The sequence below is a fragment of the Aquarana catesbeiana genome, linkage group LG12 (assembly GCF_042186555.1).
Source record: "Aquarana catesbeiana isolate 2022-GZ linkage group LG12, ASM4218655v1, whole genome shotgun sequence".
Taxonomy (NCBI): Eukaryota; Metazoa; Chordata; class Amphibia; order Anura; family Ranidae; genus Aquarana; species Aquarana catesbeiana.
In genome coordinates, this window is record NC_133335.1 from 77678180 (window position 1) to 77704016 (window position 25837).

Consider the following 25837-nt stretch of genomic DNA (forward strand, 5'->3'; position numbering starts at 1 on the left):
AAGGATTTTTCATACATAAATGTTGGCTCCTAAAAAAGAATGTGCATGTACAGTATAGTATGCACTCAATACTTGGTCGGGGCTCCTTTTGCATGCATTAACCACTTGAGCCCCGGACCATTATGCTGCCTAAGGACCAGAGGTCTTTTTCCAATTCGGCACTGCGTCGCTTTAACTGCTAATTGCGCGGTCATGCAATGCTGTACCCAAACAAAATTTGCGTCCTTTTCTTCCCACAAATAGAGCTTTCTTTTGATGGTATTTGATCACCTCTGCGGTTTTTATTTTTTGCGCTATAAACGGAAAAAGACCGAAAATTTTGAAAAAAAATGATATTTTCTACTTTTTGTTATAAAAAAAATCCAACTAAATTTTAGTCATACATTTAGGCCAAAATGTATTCGGCCACATGTCTTTGGTAAAAAAAATGTCAATAGGCGTATATTTATTGGTTTACGCAAAAGTTATAGCGTCTACAAACTAGGGTACATTTTCTGTAATTTACACAGCTTTTAGTTTATGACTGCCTATGTCATTTCTTGAGGTGCTAAAATGGCAGGGCAGTACAAAACCCCCCCAAATGACCCCATTTTGGAAAGTAGACACCCCAAGGAAATTGCTGAGAGGCATGTTGAACCCATTGAATATTTATTTTTTTTGTCCCAAGTGATTGAATAATGACAAAAAAAAAAAAAAAAAAATTTACAAAACGTTGTCACTAAATGATATATTGCTCACACAGGCAATGGGCCTATGTGGAATTGCACCCCAAAATACATTCAGCTGCTTCTCCTGAGTATGGGGATACCACATGTGTGGGACTTTTTGGGAGCTTAGCCGCGTACGGGGCCCCGAAAACCAAGCACCGCCTTCAGGATTTCTAAGGGTGTAAATTTTTGATTTCACCCTTCACTGCCTATCACAGTTTCGGAGGCCATGGAATGCCCAGGTGGCACAAAACCCCCCCAAATGACCCCATTTTGGAAAGTAGACACCCCAAGCTATTTGCTGAGAGGCATGGTGAGTATTTTGCAGCTCTCATTTGTTTTTGAAAATGAAGAAAGACAAGAAAAAACATTTTTTTTTTTCTTTTTTCAATTTTCAAAACTTTGTGACAAAAAGTGAGGTCTGCAAAATACTCACTATACCTCTCAGCAAATAGCTTGGGGTGTCTACTTTCCAAAATGGGGTCATTTGGGGGGGTTTTTTGCCACCTGGGCTTTCCATGGCCTCCGAAACTGTGATAGGCAGTGAAGAGTGAAATCAAAAATTCACGCTCTTAGAAATCCTGAAGGCGGTGCTTGGTTTTCGGGGTCCCGTACGCGGCTAGGCTCCCAAAAAGTCTCACACATGTGGTATCCCCGTACTCAGGAGAAGCAGCAGAATGTATTTTGGGGTGTAATTTCACATATTCCCATGGCATGTTTGAGCAATATATCATTTAGTGACAACTTTGTGCAAAAAAAAAAAAATTTGTCTCTTTCCCGCAACTTGTGTCGCAATATAAAATATTCCACGGACTCGACATGCCTCTCAGCAAATAGCTTGGGGTGTCTACTTTCCAAAATGGGGTCATTTGGGGGGGTTTTGAACTGTCCTGGCATTTTATGCACAACATTTAGAAGCTTATGTCACACATCACCCACTCTTCTAACCACTTGAAGACAAAGCCCTTTCTGACACTCATTGTTTACATGAAAAAGTTATTTTTTTTTTGCAAAAAAATTACTTTGAACCCCCAAACATTATATATTTTTTTAAAGCAAATGCCCTACAGACTTAAAATGGTGGGTGTTTCATTTTTTTTTTTTTCACACAGTATTTGCGCAGCGATTTTTCAAACGCATTTTTTGGGGAAAAAACACACTTTTTTAAATTTTAATGCACTAAAACACACTATATTGCCCAAATGTTTGATGATATAAAAAAGATGATCTTAGGCCGAGTACATGGATACCAAACATGACATGCTTTAAAATTGCGCACAAAATAAATACATTTTTAAAAGCCTTTAAAAGCCTTTACAGGTTACCACTTTAGATTTACAGAGGAGGTCTACTGCAAAAATTACTGCCCTCGATCTGACCTTTGCGGCGATACCTCACATGCATGGTGCAATTGCTGTTTACGTTTGACGACAGACCGCCGCTTGCGTTCGCCTTAGCGCGAGAGCAGGGGGCGACAGGGGTGCTTTTTTTTTTTTTTTTTTTCCCTTTATTATTTTTTTGCTTTTTTATCTTATTTTTAAACTGTTCCTTTCATTTTTATTTTTTTTTTAATCATTTTTATTGTTATCTCGGGGAATGTAAATATCCCCTATGATAGCAATAGGTAGTGACAGGTACTCTTTTTTGAAAAAATTGGGGTCTATTAGACCCTAGATCTCTCCTCTGCCCTCAAAGCATCTGATGACACCAAGATCGGTGTGATAAAATGCTTCCCCAATTTCCCAATGGCGCTATTTACATCTGGCGAAATCTAAGTCATAAAATGCTCGTAGCTTCCGGTTTCTTAGGCCATAGAGATGTTTGGAGCCACTCTGGTCTCTGATCAGCTCTATGGTCAGCTGGCTGAATCACCGGCTGCATTCTCAGGTTCCCTGTTGAGACAGGAGAGCCAGAGAAAAACACGGAAGTTGGTGGGGGGGGGGGGGGGCTTTCCCTCCCACGGCTTGTAAAAGCAGTCTAGAGGCTAATTAGCCACTAGGATTGCTTTTACATGAAAGCCGACCGCTGGCTGAAAAGAATGATACCAAGATGATACCTAAACCTGCAGGCATCATTCTGGTATAACCATTCAAAGCCGTGAATGGCGTACCTGAAGACAAAAAAATGGTTAACAATAAAGCACAGTAAACGGTAAAGTATAAAAAATTGCATACCTGAAAAGCAAACATGATAAAACATAATAACAATAAAACATTGCAGAATAGAATACAGTAAAAAAGAGCAGAACAATAGAGAGAGAATAGAGAGAGAGAACAATAAAACGACAACTATTTTTTTTTATTTTATATATTTTTTTTTTTTTTTTTTTTTTTTTTTTTACACTTTTTTTGTAACTAACTTTTATAACGGTAACCGGTTCCAGGTTCGGGTCTCTCAAAATGCGATGGCATCTTGGGAGACCCTGTGAAAGTGTGCCTAGTCTGTGCAATGCTGTACCCTACGCTAATACTCAACTAGTGAATGGTAGCGTTCAAAACATTCACCAATGCAAAGACCAGGATTGTCAGGACAGGAGGGACAATAATAGCGGGTGTCACGCCTATATCTGCACTTGCTGCAGACACGACATCTTTTTTGGGGGTTCGTTGGGTAGGGGTACTCGGGAGGACATAAAGAAAATGCCTCTCATGCAGCCGACTGCATTTGGTTGGGGATGTGAATGGGGGAAGTACGGGCGCTGCAGAAGTGGTGGGTTCCCAATTAGGATTGGCGAATGCAGCAGGAAGGGCACTATGGGCACGACGGGCCTGTGTTTGTCTTCTTGGTGGCAGCGGGACACTACTTGTGCTTGCCACCTCACCAGCTTGAACTGCACTTATGGGACTCGCCACGTCACCAAGTGTTACTGCAGTGCTGGTTTGACTACGACCGGGGTGTACTAGGCCGCTGGCGCTTGCCAGTTCAATAAAAAGCTACCAAAAAAAACTGTTAGCGATCGCAGGGATCAGGCCTGACTCTGCGAATGCTGCAGTTATGCGTTAAGTGTTTTGTAAGTGACAGTGATCGATCGATACTGCACTTGGGTGGGCTGGGCCGGGCCGGGCGGAGGGGCAAAATGCAGGTGCTAGCAGGTATCTGGGCTGATCCCGCTAACACTGCGTTTTTGGGAACCCTAAACTGCTGGGGACGCTAGTATAGATCTGATCGGATCAGATATTGATCCGTTCAGATACTATACCACTAAGGGAGGTGTACGGTGCGTGCGTAGGTGTTAGCGGTACTGGCGCTAATCTGACGCTGCTTGGGGCTGGTGCTTGCCAGTTCACCAAAATACTACCAAAAAACTGTTAGCGATCGCAGGGATCAGGCCTGACTCTGCGAACGCTGCAGTTATGCGTTTAGTGTTTTGTAAGTGACAGTGATCGATCGATACTGCACTTGGGCTGGGCCGGGCGGAGGGGCAAAACGCAGGTGCTAGCAGGTATCTGGGCTGATCCCGCTAACACTGTGTTTTTGGGAAACCTAAACTGCTGGGGACGCTAGTATAGATCTGATCGGATCAGATATTGATCCGATCAGATACTATACCACTAAGGGAGGCGTATGCTGCGTGCGTGGGTGTTAGCGGTACTGGCGCTAATCTGACGCTGCCTGGGGCGACGCATATCACCGCCGGGCGATCAGGGGGCTAAACCTTTATTCAGTAATAAACGGCGGGTGCCCTGACACTATAAAAAATAAACAAACTAACCAGCGTCACCCGTAACAGTTATACGGTGATCAGTGGTGAAAGGGTTAACTAGGGGGCAATCAAGGGGTTAAAACATTTATTCGGTAGTATATGGGGGTCCCTGTCGCTATAAAACGCTGACAGCGAACCTAAATATTTAGGTCCCTAACTAGCGTCACCAGCGACACTAATACAGCGATCAGAAGAATGATCGCTTAGCGACACTGGTGACAGGGGGTGATCAAGGGGTTAAAACTTTATTAGGGGGGGTTAGGGGGGTATCCTACACCTACAGGGGGGTAATACTAACTGTCCCAACACTGTAACTGTCACAAACTGACACCAATGCAGTAATCAGAAAAAAAAAAAAAACTGCTGGTGTCAGTTTGTGACGGGGGGGGGGGGGGGGAATCGGGGTGTTTTGTGTGCCTGGCATGTTCTACTGTGTGTGTGTAGTGTTGTGCACTTACATACCTGTCTTCTCTCCTCAGGCCAGAACGGAAATTACCGAGCCGAGGAGAGATGACATCATTTCCTTTGCTGCTGTTTAGCATACAGCAGCAAAGGAATGATGTGATTGGCCGGCGGCGATCGCGAGGGGGGGGGCCACGAACGGATGGCCTCCCCCTCACCTCTGATCGCCGCTGGACAAAAGACGACCGCCTTGGGCACCCCACCCGCGGAAGGCAAATCACGTATATGTACGTGATTTTGCCTGTCCGTGCCACCTTGCCGACGTAAATCGTCGTGAGGCGGTCGTCAAGTGGTTAATGCAGTGTGACAATCGGCCTGTGGCACTGCTGCGGTGTTATAGAAGCCCAAGTTGCTTGGATAGCGGCCTTCAGCTCATCCGCTTTACAATACCCCACAGATTCTCTATGGGGGTTTAGGTCAGGCGAGTTTGCTGGCCAATCAAGCACAATGATACCATGATCATTAAACCAGGTTTTGGTACTTTTGGCTGTGTGGGCAGGTGCCAAATTCTGCTGGAAAATTACATTTAGGATCTCCATAAAGCTGGTCAGCAGAGGGAGGCATGAACTGCTCTAGAATTTTCTGGTAGAGGGTTGCGCTGGCTTTGGACTTGATAAAAACACAGTGGACCAACACCAGCAGATGACATGGCTCCCCAAATCATCACTGACTGTGGAAACTTCACACAACCTCATGCAACTTGGATTCTGTGCCTTTACACTCTTCCTTTGGGTCTCAAACTGGCGGCCCTCCAGCTGTTGCAAAACTACAAGTCCCATCATGCCTCTGCCTTTGGGAGTCATGCTTGTAACTGTCAGCGTTGCAATGCCTCATGGGACTTGTAGTTTTGCAACAGCTGGAGGGCCACCAGTTTGAGACCCATGCGTTTAGACTCTGGGACCTTGATTTCCAAATGAAATGCAAAATTTACTTTCATCCGAAAAGAGGACTTTGGACCGCTGAGCAACAGTCCAGTCTTTTTTCTCCTTAGCCCAGGTAAGACACGTCTGATGTTGTGTCTGATTCAGGAGTGGCTTGACACAAGGAATGCGACAGTTGTAGCCCATGTCCTGGATACGTCTGTGTGTGGTGGCTGTTGAAGCACTGACACCAGCCGTAGTCCACACCTCGTGAATCTCCCCCAAATTCTTGAATAGTCTTTGCTTCACAAACCTCTTAAGGTTGTGGTTATCCCTGTTGCTTGTGCACCTTTTTCTACTACACTTTTTCCTTCCACTCAACCTTCCATTAATATGCTTCGATACAGCACTCTGAACAGCCAGCTTCTTTAGCAAAGACCTTTTGTGACTTAACCTCCTTGTGGAGGGTATCAAAGACTGTCATCTGGACAGCTGTCAAGTCAGCAGTCTTCCCTATGATTGTGTTACCTACTGAACCAGATAGACCATTTAAAGCAGGAGTCTCAAACTGGTGGCCCTCCAGCTGTTGCAAAACTACAAGTCCCATGAGGCATTGCAAGGCTGACAGTTACAAGCATGACTCCCACAGGCAGAGGCATGATGGGACTTGTAGTTTCGCAACAGCTGGAGGGCCGCCAGTTTGAGACCCCTGATTTAAAAGGCTCAGGAAACCCTTATAGGTGTTTTGAGTTAAATTAACTGATTAGAGTGCGACACCATGAGTCTACAATAGGGGTAGGCAACCTCGGCCCTCCAGCTGTGGTGAAACTACAAGTCCCATGAGACATTGCAAGCCCCTGACAATTACAGGCATGAGTCCTAGAGGCAGAGGCATGATGGGATTTGTAGTTTCACCACAGCTGGAGTGCCAATGGTTGCCTACCCCTGGTCTACAATATTGAACTTTCACATTATAATAGTTTTCTAAGATACTGAATTTGGGGTTTTTTTCTAGCTGTAAGCCATAATCAAAATTAGAATGAAATGCTCGAAATATATCACTCGGTGATAAATAATATGAGTTTCACTTTTTGTCATAAAGCCATAAATAATGGTTAAAGTACAGGTGCATCTCTTACACAGTTTTCCACTATTAATCATCCTGGATCAGGCCCAATATTCACTGTGCAGCCCTACTCAGATCCCTACAGCCTCTCCACCAAAAATGGCCTCTTCCTACTGAGCACTGGCATTGCAGCCCTATTCACCCCAATGGTCACAGCTGCCTCAACCAGTCACTCACATTACTGCTTTTCCATAGATAAAGGTTTTGCCTCACTGGCAAGAAATCCACAGTGGTCACAGAAGTTGCGCCATCTTTTCCTGTAAACACGTTCCATTGGTATGTTAGGCCCCTTTCACATGAGGCGGACTGAGGCGGGTTTCTACGGAGCCTGCCTCGGTCCGCCGGCTCAGCGGGAGATCTGTCCGTTGATCTCCGCTGAGCCGGCGGATGACAGGTCCCTCTCTGCTCACTGAGCGGGGAGGGGCTTGTCAGGTGCCGCTGCCGCCTATGGAGGGATCGGACGAAAACGGACAGTGTGTCCGTTTTCGTCAGATCTCACCCGATCCAATAGCGACGGATCTGGACGTAGAGCCATCCGTCTGCTTTTAGCGGATCGGACGGGGTCGGATGTCAGCGAACATGTCTCCGCTGACATCCGACGCTCCATAGGCTAACATGGATCGCCCGTTCAGGTCCGCCGTCAAAACTGACAGGCGGACCTGAACGGTCCGATCGTGTGAAAGGGGCCTTAAAGTGTAACTTAACTCTCTCAAATCAACTCGGGACTAATTTTTACTCCTAATGCTGCTAGCATTAGTAAATAGATAGGAAAGTATATCATATTTACTGGTGTTAAACTTTATCTTGTTACATTTCTTCAGTTACTTTCTGGTTTGCAGGCCTAGGTATACATCCCAGGGGTCTTCAGGAGGGGTTTTCTCAGCTAAGCACACCCTCCTGTCTGCATGACTGAGTTAATAGCATGTGGATTCCAGGAGTAAATTCTACATGAATCATCTGCCTTTAGGCTTGGTCCACACATGCTGCGGTCGTGGCTTACAGCAGGATGCCCGTTGCGTCCCTGTTCACCGATTCAGGTGTGAATCAGGTCCAAATTTTTGCCTGAATACACATCTGAATCTGAACCAAAGACGCACAGGACCCTTTCCAAATGCGGACCGTGGCCGCCCCGGAGGTGTGTGTGAACTGGTTCCATTGGGAGCCGGGCACACTCTCCTGTCATGCAAATTGGATGCAGAGAAACCCACATCCTATTCACATAAGTGTGAACCCAGCCTCACTCAAGATGGCCCCAGGCAGAAATGCTAGGGGAGCGCTTTTCAAAGTGATTTCTCAGCAATCTAAAGCATGGCGACATGGATGGATGGGTGAGTGTTCTCTGAATATTAAAAAGCGATTTTGGTGCTCAGATGCAATGTACTTCTACTTTGAAGAGAAACTTCACCCCATGTAATTTTCTCCCCCTTCCTTACCTTTTCAGTTAGTATTACACACACTATTCACATAATCACCCACCTAGTAATCCAGCATTGTCCTGCTAGGGTTCGTCACGCTGCTTCCACATTCCACAGAGCCATCTTCATTTTGGGAGTCATTCGGGCGGGTGTGCAGTGGGCTGATAGCAGTGCCAATCACAGCACATTTTAATGAACTTTAGTGAAATGTCACACAGTAAAATGCCTGGCGCTCTGCTGCCTGCACTTAAATAGTAGGGCATGCAGTATTTTTGCAGCATACACCACCGCAACGTGGTGTGAACTGGTCAGGTAGTATTTCTGCAGCATACACCACCGCAACATGGTGTGAACTGGTCAGGTAGGAGACCAGGCATTTTGCCTTTTCTCACGGTAGGACTGCACCCAACGCAGTCTGCCGCACCTGCTGTAAATCTATCCTAAAGGGACTGTTTACAGCAAAATGTGGCGTGGGAAAGGTGCATTTCCAACACTGTAGAACCACTGAACACATTGTCCTTGCAGGTACCAATGAATTCCCTGAGAAGAGAGCTGGTGACTGTCAGCCACCGCTGTCTGCTCTGCCCCTCACCTCCCATGCACACTAGAACGCTGGGCTGTGGAAGAGGTAGGAGTGGCTGGCTCAGGCTCAGAGGTTTGCCAAGAGGCTGAGCCGGGTGCCGGTCCAGGCATGTAGGCAGTTTTCATCCATATCGTTGCAAGCTTTCCTGAGCCTGGACGGGCTCTGTGACGTCAGCAGGTTTCAGCCCACTCTATTGCAGAATGAACTGCACTCCTGTGATCCACGGGAGAAGTACAGCCAAACGAGCTTTGGCTGTACTTCAAGGTTATGTACACAAAAGGCAAGTTGGAACATAAACATACAACATAAAACTAATAAAACCCCAAAAATATAATATTATTGGTGTAGGGACTTGTAGAAACTGTGTGTAAATAGAGAGATGACAAAAAGAATAAAATATATGATGTGGTTTGTCTGAGGGCAATCGTTTATATATTTTTTTGGGAATGAGCTTGAGCTTCACACTTTCTGGCAACTTGTGCTGCATTATTCACAAATTTACTGACATTTCTTACAGGATGACCCAGCTGCAATACTGCTTAATCTCACTCCACTGTCTAAGAAGCGGTACCACAAATCTTTACTTAAGCACCTGTTAAATGCAGCACTAGCTTGCATACCTAGCATGTGGAAACAACAATCTGCCCCAACAGTCTCACAATGGCTCGCAAGGGTGAATGATATTGATCAACTGGAGGACCTTACCTTGGCCCTTCGAGACAAGACCAAGGAACTCAAGACCAGGTGGCTCTATTGGAATCTATTTCGCTTCTCTGATGAATACCTGCAATATGGTTGATCCACACAATTTCTTTGTGCCAGCTCATTATTGAGTCAAGGTGCTGATTTACTTCTCTCGGGCTCCCACAGTGGTGACCCCCCCGCTTTTCCCCTTCTATTGCTCACTTTTTCTCTCCTTTTTTCTATCTTCCCTTTGTATTATATTTAAAAAAAAATTGGATGTGTGTTGATTCAGGCACAGACATATTTGACTTTTGTACATTTCTATATACTGTGCTCTGAGGTTCCTACTCTGTGACCTCTCTCAAATTCACAGAGGCCTTACTGTTCAATTTTAACCAAATTCTTTCACCATGTTTGGCTATAATAAATGCTGTACAGTACCACTCTGTGGATTATCTGGAAACGTAACCTGCAAATGACTTGGAAAAATTGTTAGAAATATATTAGAGTGTCATTCTTTCTCTTGTTATCTACTGCAATCCTCTAAATAAAAATGTATGAAAAAAATTATAAAAAAATATATTTTATATATAAATTATATGAGGGCTGGGGGGGGGCGGGGGGGCGCAGGATAGCACGCTGTTACAGCTTACATTACAAATGTCTACGCTCGACACAGCCCCGCCTCCTCCTGACCTGTGAACGCCGGTCCAATGCTGGGATGTGTTCCATCTATCACAGGCATGGGGTCAGGAGGAGGCGGGGCTGTGTCGAGCAGAGCCAATTGTAATGTAAGCTTTAACAGCGTGCTATCCTGCTCTGTGATCCTACGGCTCTCCTCTTCCTCCAGCCATGCATTCCTCGGCACAGGTGAGGCTGCACTGATAAAGTAGTTGTTAGGCCACTTTCACACTGGGGCATTGGGGGCATCGACGGTAAAGCAGCTCTTTACCATTGTTTTTGGAGGTTTTCGGCCACTAGTGGGGCGCTTTTAACCTCAAGTGGCCAAAAAAGGGTTATAACCGCCCGCAATGCGCCGCCCATTGATTTCAATGGGCAGGGGTGCTTTAGGAGCGGTGTATACATCGCTCCTACAGCGCTGCAAAGATGCGGCTTGCAGGACTTTTGGAGTCCTGCCAGCGCACCGCTACAGTGTGAAAGCGCATACTGGAGGAGAAGCTCTTTACAGGACCTATTTTTAGCGCTATAGCGCCTGCAAAGGGCCTCAGTGTGAAAGCAGCCTTAATATTTATTTTTGTAACTTAATTCTGCATAAAACATTTAAGTGTCATTTCATGGGATAATTTATGAGGGCGAGTAACCATTAAGGCCTGGCTAGTAGCTCAGAACTTGACATTTTAAAGATACATACAGTATCTCCCAAAAGTGAGTACATGCCTCACATTTTTGTAAATATTTTATTCTATCTTTTCATGTGACAACACTGAAGAAATGACACTTTGTAAAGTAGTGAGTGTACAGCTTGTATAACAGTGTAAATTTGCTGTCCCCTCAAAATAACTTTAATAATTTTAGTATAGATGGTAACGTCTGCCCCCAGTGTAAGGCCTCATGCCCAAGAACATTTTTACAGCCACTTTTAAGAGTGTTTTTCACAGCTTAAAAAAGCCTCTCCATGTTAGCCTATGGCCCACCAAGGCGTTTAGGAGCTGTAAGTGGCATAGGCGTTTTTAAGCTAAAAAAAAAAAAAAAACCAGGACCAGTGCATTCTGAGGCCCCAGCGATAGAGCTGTAAAAACACCAGACGCTGGTAAAAGGTGTTAAACGCGATTTAATGAGGCTTAACAATGTTTACACAGCGTTAAGCCTAGTCCGGCGTTTCTCGGTCGCTATTCAAAATCAATGGGTCCCCTATGGGAGCCCATTGATTTAAATAGTCGCACCAGAAGTCGGATCAAGATGATCTGACTTGCGTGCTGAGAATCTTGAAGGGGAAGCCGACAAAATTTTGCATGAGGTACAGTAAACGTTTATGGGGAACTGTGTCAAATGCTTTCCCAAAATCCAGATACACCACATCTACGGGCCTTCTTTTATCTAGATGGCAGCTCACCTCCTCATAGAAGATTAAAAGATTGGTTTGGCAAGAACGATTCTTCATGAATCCATGCCGATTATTGCTAAGGATACTGTTTTCATTACTAAAATCCCCCCCAAGAGCTTGCATACTATTGAGGTTAGCCTAACTGGTCTGTAATTCCCAGGGAAGCATTTTGGTCCTTTTTTAAATATTGGTGCTACATTGGCTTTTCTACAATCAGCTGCTATCATTCCAGTCAGTAGACTGTCAGTAAAAATTAGGAACAATGGTCTGGCAATTACTTGACCGAGTTCCCAAAGTACCCTCAGGTGCAAGCCATCTGGTCCTGGTAATTAATGTAGGTTAAGTTTCCCAAGTCTATTTCTAATTCTGTCCACTATTAGCCCTAGTTCAAAAATGGGATGTATATAATATACATAACAGAATGCAATGATTTGCAAATCTCATCAAGCCATATTTTAATTTACAAAAACACATCAAAATTAAAAAAAAAAAATTGAAATTATTGTTATATTATTAATGGCAGCAGTACACCTGTAATTATGCCTCGTTGCTTTCTATTATCAGAGCAGATTTACAAAACTGGGACCACACTGCCTTTTCTTGGATGGCCCAAGTCAGTGTCTTAACCACATGCTGACCAGCGCACAACGATATATGTCAGCACAATGGTGCGGCTGGGCAAATGGGCATACAGGTACGTTAAGAAGCGGCATTGTGGGCGCGCGTGTGCTCCGTGATGGCGATTTCCGCAGACTCAATGTCCAACCGGGTGCCCGCGATAGTGTCACGAGCGGGAAAACAGGGAGATGACTTTGTAAACAAGGCATTTCCCTGTTCTGCCTAGTGACATGACAGAGATCACTGCTCCCTGTCATCGGGAGCAGTGATCGCCATGATGTGATTAGTAGCCCATCCCCCCCAGTTAGAATCACTGCCTAGGACACACTTAATCCCTTGTTTTTGAAATACATCTGGAATGGGAAAAGTCCTCGTCTGGCCCTTCGCACAATACAACGCCCCAAAAGAGGGGGAGGTATGGGTGTACCGGTCATCCATAAATATTGTGAAGCAATAGCTTTGCAAGGGATTTTGGATTGGCATCACAATGTGGGCACTAAATTATGGGTCCTGCTTGACAAATTTCTAGCAGGCCATAATTTATCTCATACTCCCTGGCTCCCTGGGGACTGCCAGGGGCTATCTGAGCTTGCCTCTCCTATGGCTATTCATGCCCTAGCAATCTGGGATGCATTAAACAAACAGGGATAGCTTGCCCAATGGATTTCTCCCCTGGCTCCCTTCAGGGGAATATCCCTTTTTCAGGTCTTGGTCTGCTGATGGAGAGACGAGATGTGGCAGATTTATACAAGATCAGGGCTTATTGCCACTGGCTACTCAGAGCACAATATGGATCTTTTCCTATAGCTGATTGGAGCTGTCTATAGCGCACTTTGTTCGCAGCCAACCCCAGACCATTCGCTCTCCTACTACGGCGTCCCCCTTTGAACTGCTCTGTATGTCTGCCTGTATGTCTTAAAAAAGTTGGGACAGGGCAAGAAAAAGCTAACAAAGTGGTACTAACAAGAAAGAGCTGGAAGAACATTTTGCAACCAATTAGGTGAACTAACAACAGGTCAGTAACATGATTGGGTATAAAAAGCATCTTGGAGTGAGTTTTTGAGAAGTAAAGATGGGCAGAGAGTCAATTTGAAAAGTTGAGTCTAAAAATTGTCAATTTCAGAATAATGTTCCTAAATGTAACATTGCAAAGACTTTAAATATATCATTATCTACAGTAGATCAAAAGATTACGAGAATCTGGACATAACTGCATGGGCTCAGCAATACTTTCAAAATTCACTTTCTGTAAAACAAAAAACCCATGCCATCCAAAAATGCAAAGTAAAGCTCCATTATGCAAAGAAGGCGGCACATCTGAGCACGATCCAGAAACACGCCATCTTTTTTTGGGTCAAAGCTCATTTAAAATAGTCTGTTGCAAAGTGGAAAACTGCTTTGTGGTCAGATGAATCAAACTTTGACATTTTTGGCAACCACGAGTGCCACGTTCTTCAGACTAAAGAGGAGAGAGACCTTCCGGCTTGTTCTAAGCACTCAGTTCAAAAATCAACATCTCTGATGGTGTAGGGGTGCATTAGTGCGTATATAAGGAGCATCTTGCACATCTGGAAAGGCACTATCAATGCTCTGAAAGATATATTCAGGATTTAGAGCAGCATACACTCCCATACAGATGTCTTTTTCAGGGAAGGCCCTGAAGATTTCAGCAGGACAATGCTAAATCGCATGCTGCATCTATGACCACAGCATGGCTTCGTAGTAGAAGAATCTGGGTGCTTAAAGCGGAGTTCCACCCAAAAGTGGAACTTCCGCTTTAAGTACTCCTCACCCCCTGACAGGCCACAGTTGGCATGGCATTTTTTCTTTGGGGGGGGGGGGGTGACCGTTACCTAGTTTGGAGAGGGACTTCCTGTTGTCACATGGCCACCTAGGCGACTCCTCCTCTCCCCCTAATCTTCTGGAAAACGTCACAGGTTCCAGAAGATTGTCTGGCCACTGAGAACGCAGCACGACACGCACATGCGCAGTGCATGTCCGGCTGTGAAGCCACAAGCTGTCACAGTCGGGAGCCAACACCTTACAATGCCATCGCCGCAGAGAGGAGCAAGACATCGGGCGGCCGCACCGCTGGACAGGCAAGTGTGTTTATTAAAAGTCAGCAGCTACAGTTTTTGAAGCTGCTGACTTAATAAAAACTTAACCAGTGGAACTCCACTTTAACTGGCCTGCCTGCAGTCCAGACTTTTCACTTAACTGAAAATATTTTGTGCATCTTGAAATGAAAATTACGACAAAGATCATGCAGGATTGTCGAGCAGTTAGACTCCTATATCGGGGCAAGAATGGTGCAACATTCCTCTCCCAAAACTTCAGTAACTGATCTCCTCAGTTCCCAGACATGTACAGAGTATTGATAGAAGAGGGGATGCTACACATTGGTAAACATGGTCCTGTTTCTACTTTGAGATGTGTTGCTGCCATCAATTTCAAAATTACCTTTGTGTCCTTAAAATGGTAAATTTTCTCAGGTTAAACACTTGATGTGTTTTCTATTGTAAATAAATGGTTGCGAATTGCAAATATTTGCATTCTATTATGTAGATTTTATAGCATCCAAAACTTTTTTGGAATTGGGTTGTACAAGAATACATTTCTTTTTGCTGTCCCTCAAAACCAAACTCTAGGCTCAGCAACCATCACCCACCCAGGGAGGATAAAAAAAGCAAATTTTTGATTTTTATTACATTTTAATCAAATGCTTTTGGAGTAAAAATAAAGATAGTTTTCCATTTAAGATACATTATTAATTTAGTTTATTCAGCAAGAAATGGAGCTTAGTTAAGTAGCATGAGGCTGTATATTCTGCAATATTTACATTTTTGGTAAACTCATTCAATGAATCCAAGCTCTGCAAGCTGAGATAACATGCACTGCATTGATGCATTCACACAACTTCACAGTAACCACAAGATAAAACAAAGTTCAGAAATATTCCTTTATCCCATTGTTTTCCAAATCTATGTACACTACAAACTGTATGATTGAATTGGTTCTGATATCGGCATTTTACTAACCTGACAGCTTATTATTCTAAATAGAATCTTTAATATTTGCAAACAAAATGAAGGTTTCCTATCAGTAAGAATAAGTCCTTACATTTAACCACTAGCTGCCCGCCCACTGTCATATGACTGCGGGACGAGGCAGCTCTCGTTCTGGGCGGACGTCATATGACGTGACCGCCTTCCCGAGCCACCAGGATGCGCGCGCCCGCCGCGTCACTGGGGACCAGATGCGCGTGCCCGGTGGCCGCGATGTCCACTGGGCACCCGCGGTTGCCTAGCAACCGAGCAGGACCGTGGATCTGTGTATGTAAACACACAGATCCACGTCCTGTCAGAGAGGAGACCGATGTGTGTCCCTTGTACATAGGGACACCGATTGGTCACCTCCCCCCACAGTTAGAATCACCTCCCTAGGACAGACATTAACCCCTCGATCACCCCCTAGTGTTAATCCCTTCCCTGCCAGTCACATTTACACAGTAATCAATGCATTTTTATAGCACAGATCGCTGTATAAATGTGAATGGTCTCAAAAATGTGTCAAAAGTGTCCGATATGTCCGCCGCAATATCGCAGTCACAATAAAAATCGCAGATCGCCACCATTACTAGTAAAAAAAAAAATTATAAAAATGCTATAAATCTATAACCTATTTGGAGACGCTATAACTTTTGTGCAAACCAATCAATATAAGCTTATTGCGATTTTTTTTTTACCAAAAATATGTAGAAGAATACATATCGGCCTAAACTGAGGAAAAAAATTATTTTTTCAAAAAAAAAAAAAATTGGATATTTATTATAGCAAAAAGTAAACAATATTGTGTTTTTTTTAAACTTGTCCCTCTTCTTTTGATCAAATACCACCAAAAGAAAGCTCTATTTGTGGGGAAAAAATGATAAAAATTTCATTAGGGTGCAGTGTAACATGACCGCGCAATTGTCATTCAAATTGTGACAGCGCTGAAAGCTGAAAAATGGCTTGGGCAGGAAGGGGGTGAAAGTGCCCAGTATTGAGGTGGTTAAAGAGCACCTGTCAGATCCATCATGACAGTGCCTGTTAGCGGGCATCCACTCACCTGCTGCCACCATGTCTCTCACCTTGTTGTGTCACTGCCGCATCACCAGCCGTACCATTAAAGCGAAAGGGGCTGTCGGTGAGTCAACAGAAAGAATCCACCACCGCCGGATGAAGAGCATAGAGATTTCCGGTCTCACGTTATGACGTCAAGTCCGGTCCGCGGATGTCAACAAAGTGGCGATCTCGGCTGGAATGCATCAGATCTGTAATTTTTTTTTGATCTGATGCTTTCCAGCCTGGAGGAGAGATGTGGGGTCTTAAAGACCTCACATCTCTCCATAAAGAGGACCTGTCACACACCATTTCTATTACAAGGGATGTTTATATTCCTTGTAATAGGAATAAAAGTGATCAAAAAAAATTTAAAAGAGAAAGTGTAAAAATAAAAAAATTACAGTAAAATAAACAAAAAAATATTTTAAAGCACCCCCGCCCCTGTGTGCTTGCGCACAGAAGCGAGTACACGTGCAGGTCCTGCCCACATATGTAAACGCTGTTCAAATCACACATGTGAGGTATCACCTTGTGCATTAGAACGAGAGCAATAATTGTAGCATTAGACCTCTTCTAACTCAAAACTTGTAAAAAAAAAAAAAAAAAAAAAATTTGAAAGCGTTGCCTATGGAGATTTTTAAGTACCAAAGTTTGGCGCCATTCCACGAGTGTGCGCAATTTTAAAACCTGACATGTTGGGTACCTATTTACTCGGTGCGACATCATCTTTCACATTATAAAAAAAAACGCGTTTGAAAAATTGTTGCGCAAACACTGTGTGACATAAAAAAGTTGCAACAACCGCCATTTTATTCCCTAGGGTGTCTGCTAAAAAAAAAAACATAATATTTGGGGGTTCTGAGTATATTTCTAGCAAAAAAAATTATGATTTTTACATGTAGGAGAGACGTGCCAGAATAGGCTCCGTATTGAAGCGTTTAAAAATTATGATTTAGAGTTGATTTAAAGCAAACCTTTTTACTAGTGATTTAAATCGTGATTTAAAATAGACCTGATTTTAATCAAATCCACCCTGCAACCACCACAAGGTTGATGTTATGTACGGAGCTGTGCTGCCTTCTTCCTCAGTGCACTGGATGGCACTGCATGCGCTGCAGTGCATTGATAACACACTGTGCTGCTCTGCGGAGACATGAATGAAATGTCACGAAGTGCTACTACAAGTTTAAAAATAAATAAAACAGTGCCATGTGCAGACAACAAGCACTGCACCATCCCTTGCCAAACCTCACACAGACAATAACCTGCACAGTAAAATGTTGCAACCATGCAGGCTAGTGTGAATGAGTCCTTAGTGACACGGCATCGCTTTCTGCAGCATTCTTCTGTGAGCCTAGGGTGATCTTATGACGAGCCCCTCGGGGAAAGCTTTCCTTTTGTCAACTTGTTCCTCAGCACATGAGTAGTGCAGCACAATTGATTGTATTCCAGTCTTCGCTTTTAAAGAGCATACAAATGTGATTTTAATTGTTATAGCCATACTATATCTTCCTTTATGTTGTAAAGCACTGCACAAACTGTAGATGCCTAATAAATCATGTAGGATTATAATCATTTTTACTAAAACACATCTGCATGAATAGGTGTCATCCAAGGCTGGGTATACATCTTTGTAAGTGTGGTTGATGCATTTTTGCATCGCATTTTTAACCACTTGACCTCCGGAAGATTTAACACCCCCCCCTTCATGCCAGGCCATTTTTTGCACTACAGCACTGCATTAATTTAACTGCGCGGTTGTGCGACACTGTACCCAAATACAATTTATGTCATTTTATTTCCTGCTCCCTTTTTGTTGCATTTGATCTCCTCTGCTTTATTTTGTGCTATAAACAAAAACGTTGACAATTTAGAAAAAAAAACATATCCAATAAAAAAATAATTAAAAAAAAAATGTAATTTCTTCATAAATTTAAGCCAATATATATTCTGCTATGTGTTTTTGATTAAAAAAAAAAATCCCAATAAGCGTGAATTGATTGGTTTACACGGACATTATAGCATCTACAAACTATGGGATAGATTTATGAAATTTTTATTTATTTATGCTAGTATCAGGGGCGATCAGCGACTTCTAGCAGGACTGCGATATTGCAGCAGACATTCTGACACTTTGCCTGGAACCAGTGACACTAATACATTGGTCAGTGCTAGAAATATGCACTGTCACTGTACTGATGACACTGGCTGGGAAGGGGTTAACATCTATGGAGATCAAGGGGTTACCTGTGTGCCTAGCCTGTGTGTTTGTTAAAGAGGAAGTAAACCCTAATGGGTTTTACTTCCTCTCTATTCCCCTGCAAAGTCAAAGCATAATGGGCTCATATGCATTGCATACTAGCCCATTATGTTGTACTTACCTGCAAACGAAGCCTGCGATGTCCCCGCGTCCATCTTCACCCCTCTCTTCTTTCCGTGGTCTTGGACTCTGACTCACAGCAGTAACTTGACGTCACGTGCATGGCATGATCGTGCCCTTTTAGTGCACATGCGCCAATCACGTCAGCACATGTGTATATGGTAAATATCTCCTAAACCATGCAGGCTTAGGAGATATTTCCAGTACCTACAGGTAAGCCTTATTATAGGCTTACCTGTAGGTAAAAGTAGTGTGTAAGGGTTTACAACCACTTTAACTGTGTGCTGCTTTTACTAGGGGGAAGTAATGGATTCTAGCCCCTGCTTTGTAGGAACACAGAACCCATTCCACTCCTATCAGAACTGAGACCGGCCTTGTTTACATAGGCCTACCTCAGTTCTCTGTGTATTGTTGAAGATTGGCGGGTGCTGGAGGACATTGAGTGCCCGGCACCCGCAGATCAGCTTCTGCTGCGAAATATCACAGCAGAAGCAGTCCACCGGCGGTGCACACGCCTCCTGCAAGCGGAAGTCTGAAATTATATGTGATCTGGTGCACAGCTGCCAACCTGTAGCAATTAAACTTCTATGGTGCGGACGGCATGCGGTTAATGCATTTTGGGTTTTCTTTGTTTGAGAAGTGTTAATGTTGCTTGGAGGAGGTGTCTATTGTCAAGAAGGAAACGCACCAAAATCACACGCACGTGCATGTTTTATGCAATTCCATTGTAGTCTATGGAGCCAAAAGCTCAATGTGCTGGGTATAAAAAAGTCCCTGCACCTTAACAAAAAACACATTGTAGGAAACTGCATAGTTGTGAAGGGAACCCATAGGCAAAGAGGTTAAATGGATTGTAGTGTGTTTGAGGATCTGCAAATGTGCTGAAAAACACAGATGTTAACCTAGCCCTAAAGTTTACATTTTCCTGAGCTCTTTACACTGCTGATGTCAGAACTCTCAATGCTACTTTTCAGTGTTTAAGGCCCCTTTCACACGGGACGGATCCGTGTTGATCCGCCCCGTGTTTATCCGCTGCTCAGCGGGGATCGCTCCGCTTTCCCCAGCTGAGCAGGCAGATGACAGGGCGGGACCCGCACACTGTGCAGGGACCGCCCTGTCAGATCTCCGCTCTCCCCTATGGGGGATCGGAGGAACACGGACCGTCTGTCCGTGTTCCTCCGATCCGCTCTGCAGACGGATAGAAAAATAGGATTTTCTTCCGTCCGCAGAATCGGACGAGAGCGGAGGCGGACGACATCGGGTGTCAGCGGATTTACATCCGCTGACACCCGCTATCCCATAGGGATGCATGTATGTCCGTATTTCATCCGAAAACGGATGGATGAAATACGGACATACGGTCCGCACGTGTGAAAGGGGCCTTAAATTCTTGCTTTCATCCTGCCTCTGATCGTCCCCACAGCGCTGTGCGTCGCTTTCCATTGTTTTGGTGGCTCCTTTCTCTGACAGTGTTGTATGGAGCCATGCTTGCATGCACAATCACCCGGGACTACAGCCCTACGTACATTGCCTGCGTGCACACACAGACTGCCCTGAAGAAGGGCTCAGTATGCAAGCCCTGCCTCTGCTCCAATGAATGACTGCGGGCAGATGTAGGACAACAAGGCATAGTGATATGGATGATGGGACGTGTAGTCCCTAACCAAGGTTATCATTTGACCTGTTCAATACGCTCTTCCTGGACAGAAGCTTGGAGAAGCGATGATGAGCGACCAGAAACCAGCGGCGATGATATCACCTGTTAAAGAGGAAGTAAACTTCCATCTTTTAATTTTACCTATAGGCAAGCCTATAAGGATATAAGATATTTGCATTACATGCAGCCAGTGACATCACTAGTGCATGAACTCTGAAGGAACAGCCACCCATGCCGTCCCTTCAGAGCCCTGTGCCGCGAATGGCAGCTTCCCCGCGAATGTGTGGGAGGGACATCACTGCGACTCCGGCCAGTCAAAGAGCCAGAGGAGTCCCTGAACCTGGGAGCAAGACTGTTGAGTATGGGAGCTCCTGCAGAGCCGGCATCTCGGCGCGGGAGGGTTTCGTTACTAGCACATTGTGCCTTTACCTTGTAGGTGCCTAAAAAAATTAAAAAAATAAAAGGCCAGCGGTTTACAACCACTTTAAGTACTTTCACCTAAAATCACAGAAAATGTTTCACAGGAGATTGCTGTATTAGTGGTTAGTAATCTATTAAAATGAAAAGGACGAAGACTTAAACCCCCCACCCAACACAATCCTTTAAGGCTTGGTTCACATATATGCGGGCCGGTTGTGATGCAAATTCACAAAGGGTCCTGTGCATTTTTCAGTCCAGGGGCGATTTAGGTGTCAAATTTGCACCTGAACCTCTGAATGGAAACAGCACTGGACTCTGCACAGAAACCGCCCCCGCATATATGTGAATCCAGCCTAAGTGGGCCCTAAAGGCAAACTCCACCACTCGCAACAGGTTACAACCCTATTTAGGGTGTAACATGTTGATAAGCACCTCCTCTCTCACCCCTGTGACAGCATGTGAGGGTGTTCTCTGCAGCAGCCGTCACTTTTTATTCCATAAGTGTAGTAATCACAGTAGTACATCGACACTTCCTCCAGCTCTGCAACTGAAAGCCTGGAGGAAGATTATGTAAAATTTTAATGTTATAAATCTTTTATCATCTTTTTTTTTACTGCAGTCATGTGATCATTATTCCTCTGCAGCACATCACAGAGCGGGAGGGGTGTTCTGTGCATTACATAAGTCACTTTCATACGAGAACAGCCTCTGTTTGTCCCTGATCCCCATAGCAAGGTGGATAGTATGTCTAGTAGGTGGCCGGCCTGACATTACAGATGTGCGGCTCCTCCTTCCTGCATGGAGGACAGGACACTGTGCTGATACACACAGGGTCAGTTTGGCTGCCACACCCCGTCTAGTCATGCTGTGTTTATTGATAGCAAAAGCTGTCAATCAACACAGCAGACCTGGGAGGGGATAAAGCCAAACTGACTACAGGAGGATACCAAGTACAATTACGCCAAGCAGGTTGCACAGCACGTAAACTGACCACACCAGCATGGATCTGTTTCCATGCTTAGTGTGGTCAGATTGAGTTAGGATAGAAGAGGGAATGCCAGGATTACCAGATACCAGCAGTGTAAAAATAAAAACCATAAAGGCTTGCTCTATAACATTCATAAAACCCAGAGACAAAATATCAACCGGTTGGCACCGGCAACATGCAAAAATGTGGCCTTTCAACATGTGGGCCTTGACACTGCGTGGACGCATACTTGCGTGAATTGGGGGAACACAGCTGTGCTGGGAGTATGCCCCCTGCGCACTCCTGGCACAGCTTCAGGTGGCTAACGGAAAGCTCACAATCGCTGCTTGTGATTGGGAGCTTGGCGGTCACATGATCATAAGCCACGCTCCACCTACCAGTGTCCTAAACCCCTTAAAGGGTCGTAGGGGCGCCGACTCCAAGGGGTTAAAGTGGAACTAAACCCTCCTATCCTTTACTGTCAAGGAAACTGCCATCTTAGCCTCTGTTTGATCTGCAACTGCCATGGTGCAGCACATGTGATCATTTATGACACCGGCCATTTGATGGCTTGACAATAGTTTAGTTGGATGCACAAGCAAATATTATTCTTACTGCAGAAACAGCAGCTGGGGGTGTACATGTTTTTGTGATGCTTTTCTTCACAGCAGGAATTGTATCCCCTGTTGCACCTGGCGGGGCGGTGCCATCCACAAAGTGCAACCAATTCAAGTGAATGAGGCTGCATACAATGTGCATGTGGGTGTCTGGTTAGAAGTATGGGAATAAAAGAAAAAAAAAAAAAAAAAAAACACAAACACCACATTCATACTCACCTAGTTGGTTCCAGAGAGCCTCTAACAAGGAGAACTGAGTGATCAGAGACCGTTCAGATCTCAATCTTCAGTGAGTAGAGATTGGTGACTGTTAGTCAGCGTCTATTCTGCTCTACCCCTACAGCGCTCACTGGAGCATTGGGCTGTTGAGGGGGCAGGAGTGGCTGACTCAGGCTCACAGTGGCTCGCTGACAAGGTGAACCAGCTGCCAGTCAGGCATCTGAGCAAATCCCTGCAGAGCATGGATCGCCTCTGTGATGTCAGCTGAAAGCAGACTTTAGCCTGCTGGTCACCAGGATACGTGTCATAGGAGTGCAGAACTGAGTGCATTTGTGAACCATAGAAGAAAAGTATGGCCAAAAGGGCTTTGGCCATACTTCTCCTTTAAAACAGGCAGGGAGGGTTCAATACCACGACTCCTCACCTCCTGTCAAAAGTGCTCCTAAGAGCAGATGGCTCTTCAGTGACAAAGCAGGTGTGTATGAGCCCTAAGGGTCGGTTCACACTGAGGCAGCACGACTCAGCGGCAACTTGCAAAACGATTTCTGTATAGAAGTCAATGCAAGTCGCCCCCAAAGTAGTACAGGAACCTTTTTCTAAGTCGGAGCGACTTGTGTTGCTCCGATTAGAATGGTTCCATTGCACAGAACAGGACGCTACTTGTCAGGCAACTAGGTCGCCTGACAAGTCATCCCAGTGTGAACCGAGGCTAAAGCAGAGGTAAGCCCATAGATTTAACAGTTTCAAAAAACAGTTGCATTTCCGGCACGTGCCAGGAACGTAACTGTCACATTGGTTTTGCTCTCAACCAAAATGTCAAATTATCCAATGGCCGGTGTCATAACTGATCACAAGTACAGCATCATGGCAGTTGAAGATTAAAGGCGAAGTCCAGCCAAAGATCGTTTGGCTGGGCTTCTCCTACAGCTCACAGGAGTGTGGTCAATTTTGCACTCCTGTGACCCGTTTTCAGCAAAGTGGGCTGAAGTCTGCTCTCTGCTGCCATCACATTAGTGGGTCCAGACGACGTGTCATCATGACCACGGGGGTTGGAATCCGTCAGATCCCTGGACCGACACCCGGCTCAGGCTCTCAGCAAGCAGCTCCCGCCCCCTTCACAGCTCAGTGCTCCAGTGAGTACGGTGGGGCAGAGCAGAAAGCTGTGACTGATGGTCAACAGCTCTGTGCTCACGGAGCTCTGAGCAATCAGCTGTGTTTGATCTCTCCGTTCTCAATGCAGAGGCACCGGGGGACAGATGCAGCATCAGACCAATGCTGCATCCACCTAGGTATCAGTCAAAAAAAAACAAACAAAAATAACACAGTAACCCATACTTCTCTTTTAAACAGAGGCCAGGATAGAAACTTCCTTGGGACGGTTTCCCAAAACAGTTACAGTCAAGCTATACATTGAATTAGAACAGCTACCAGTGTGCTTATGTTAGCTGTCAACCGAACTGTCAAAGCATCAAATGCCTGGTGTCATAGCTGATCACATGTGCAGCTCCATGGAAACGACTGATCAGAGGATAAGATGGCAGCTTCCATGTCTGTAAATAATTGGAGGGTTTAGTTCCACTTTAGATGGGAGGGTGGGACTTCCGAGTCACATGACCACTGTGACTGGCTGTCACATGATCAGGAGCCTGACCTGTCACCTGAGCTATAGACAGGGAGCTGTATGGAGGAGTTCACCTGTAATAGTCAGGCCTCACACTATTATCCAACATTAGAAAATACTTAAAACATAAATATATATGTATAAAAATGATATGAAGTTTACATACAATAAAAATACCCATTCAGGTAACATTGTAAAATCTAAATGTCCTATAATCACTCCAGATAATAACAGTGAGTCATGTATAATATGAGGAATGTGTATGTACAGGGTGTACAGGGTGAGTGTACAGGGTGGGTGCACAGTCATCTCCCCGCACACACAGGGAATGGATGTCTCCGCACACAGAAGATTAGTGACACACACACACAGGCGTACTGCACATGACCGGCACAAGCCCCCCGCTCTCAGCTGCCCCACACACTGCCTGTCTCCAGACATTCTACCTCCACAGTGGCCTCCAGTTTCCCCTCGAAGGTGAAGTCTATGAGGTCGGGCTTCAGGCACAGCCCGTAGTTGACGGGCCTGACGTCCGCAGGCAGCCGCTCGAAGGGTCTGCGGTCCGGCATGGCAGAATTCCAAACTCAGCAGCCTTGTCACGTATGGAGGAAAATCCCGCTGAGCCGACCACTGACTGACTGCACAGTAGCGAGCCGACCGAACCTCCCTACGAACACCAACTGACTGGCTAGGGGCGGAGCCGCGCAAAAAACGGAACGTCTTCACGTCGAGTCGTTTCTTAGCCAACCCCGTGTAGGCCCCGCCTACCGTGCGAGGGAACACCCAGTACGGACCACCACGCCCACCATTGCGCTAGTTACGCCCCGCCCAGCCGTCTGAGTTGCGCCCAAATCATAGCTCCAGGGATCGGAGGGCTACGCCCATCTATAGACATGCTCAGTTACCGCGCTTTTTTCCACAGTGTGGTGGAGAGTGAGGAGTCATAGGGGGAAACGCTGAGCCATGATACCTGCAAGACACATGTCTGCCAATATTCACAGTCATACCTACATTTATATCAATTATAAATAAGAGAAGAAAAATCACATAAACTAAGTGTTCAATCCAGCTATTTTCAATTATTTGTATCTCTGTTTTTAGCTTTTTATTTTTTGTAATCTCTTTTTATTTAATTATAATTTTTTTATCTTATTTTTTGTCTTTTGATTTTTTTTTACTCTCTTGTTAATTTTTTATCTCCTTTTATTTTTTTATGTCTCTTTATTTTCTCTATTTTTTAAATCTCATTTTCTTTAAATATCTTATCTAATTTTATTTTATTTTTTGTTATTTTTTGTTATCTTTTTATTATTTTTATCTCCCTTTTAAGTTATTTTATCTCCCTTTATTCTTTCATCCATAATTATTTTTTATCTCCTTTTATTTTTTTATCTTTTCATTTTTTTTATCTCCTTTTTTATCTATTTTTATTTTTAATATATTTTTTATTTTTTTTAATCTCCTTTGGTTAGCTTTTTTTTATCTCTTTTTTAATTCCTTTGCTATCTCTTTTTATTTTGTATCTCTTTATTTTCTTTATTCTCTTCTTTGTTATTGCTTTTATATATTTTTTTATCTCCTTTTTTAGTTTTTTTTTTAACTTTTTATTTTCTGTAAATTTTTTTACCTC

At 44.4% G+C, this 25837-nt stretch overlaps 1 protein-coding gene across 1 annotated transcript in view; it reads right to left on the minus strand.

Moving 5' to 3' along the window:
• Positions 1-24953, minus strand: part of NPEPPS (aminopeptidase puromycin sensitive) — a 147184-nt gene extending 122231 nt beyond the window's left edge. The window contains exon 1 of the mRNA XM_073608094.1: positions 24654-24953. Coding sequence (XP_073464195.1) covers positions 24654-24776 — 123 coding nt within the window. The 5' untranslated portion in view covers positions 24777-24953. The remainder of the gene's footprint in view (positions 1-24653) is intronic.
• Between the last annotated feature and the right edge of the window lie 884 nt (positions 24954-25837).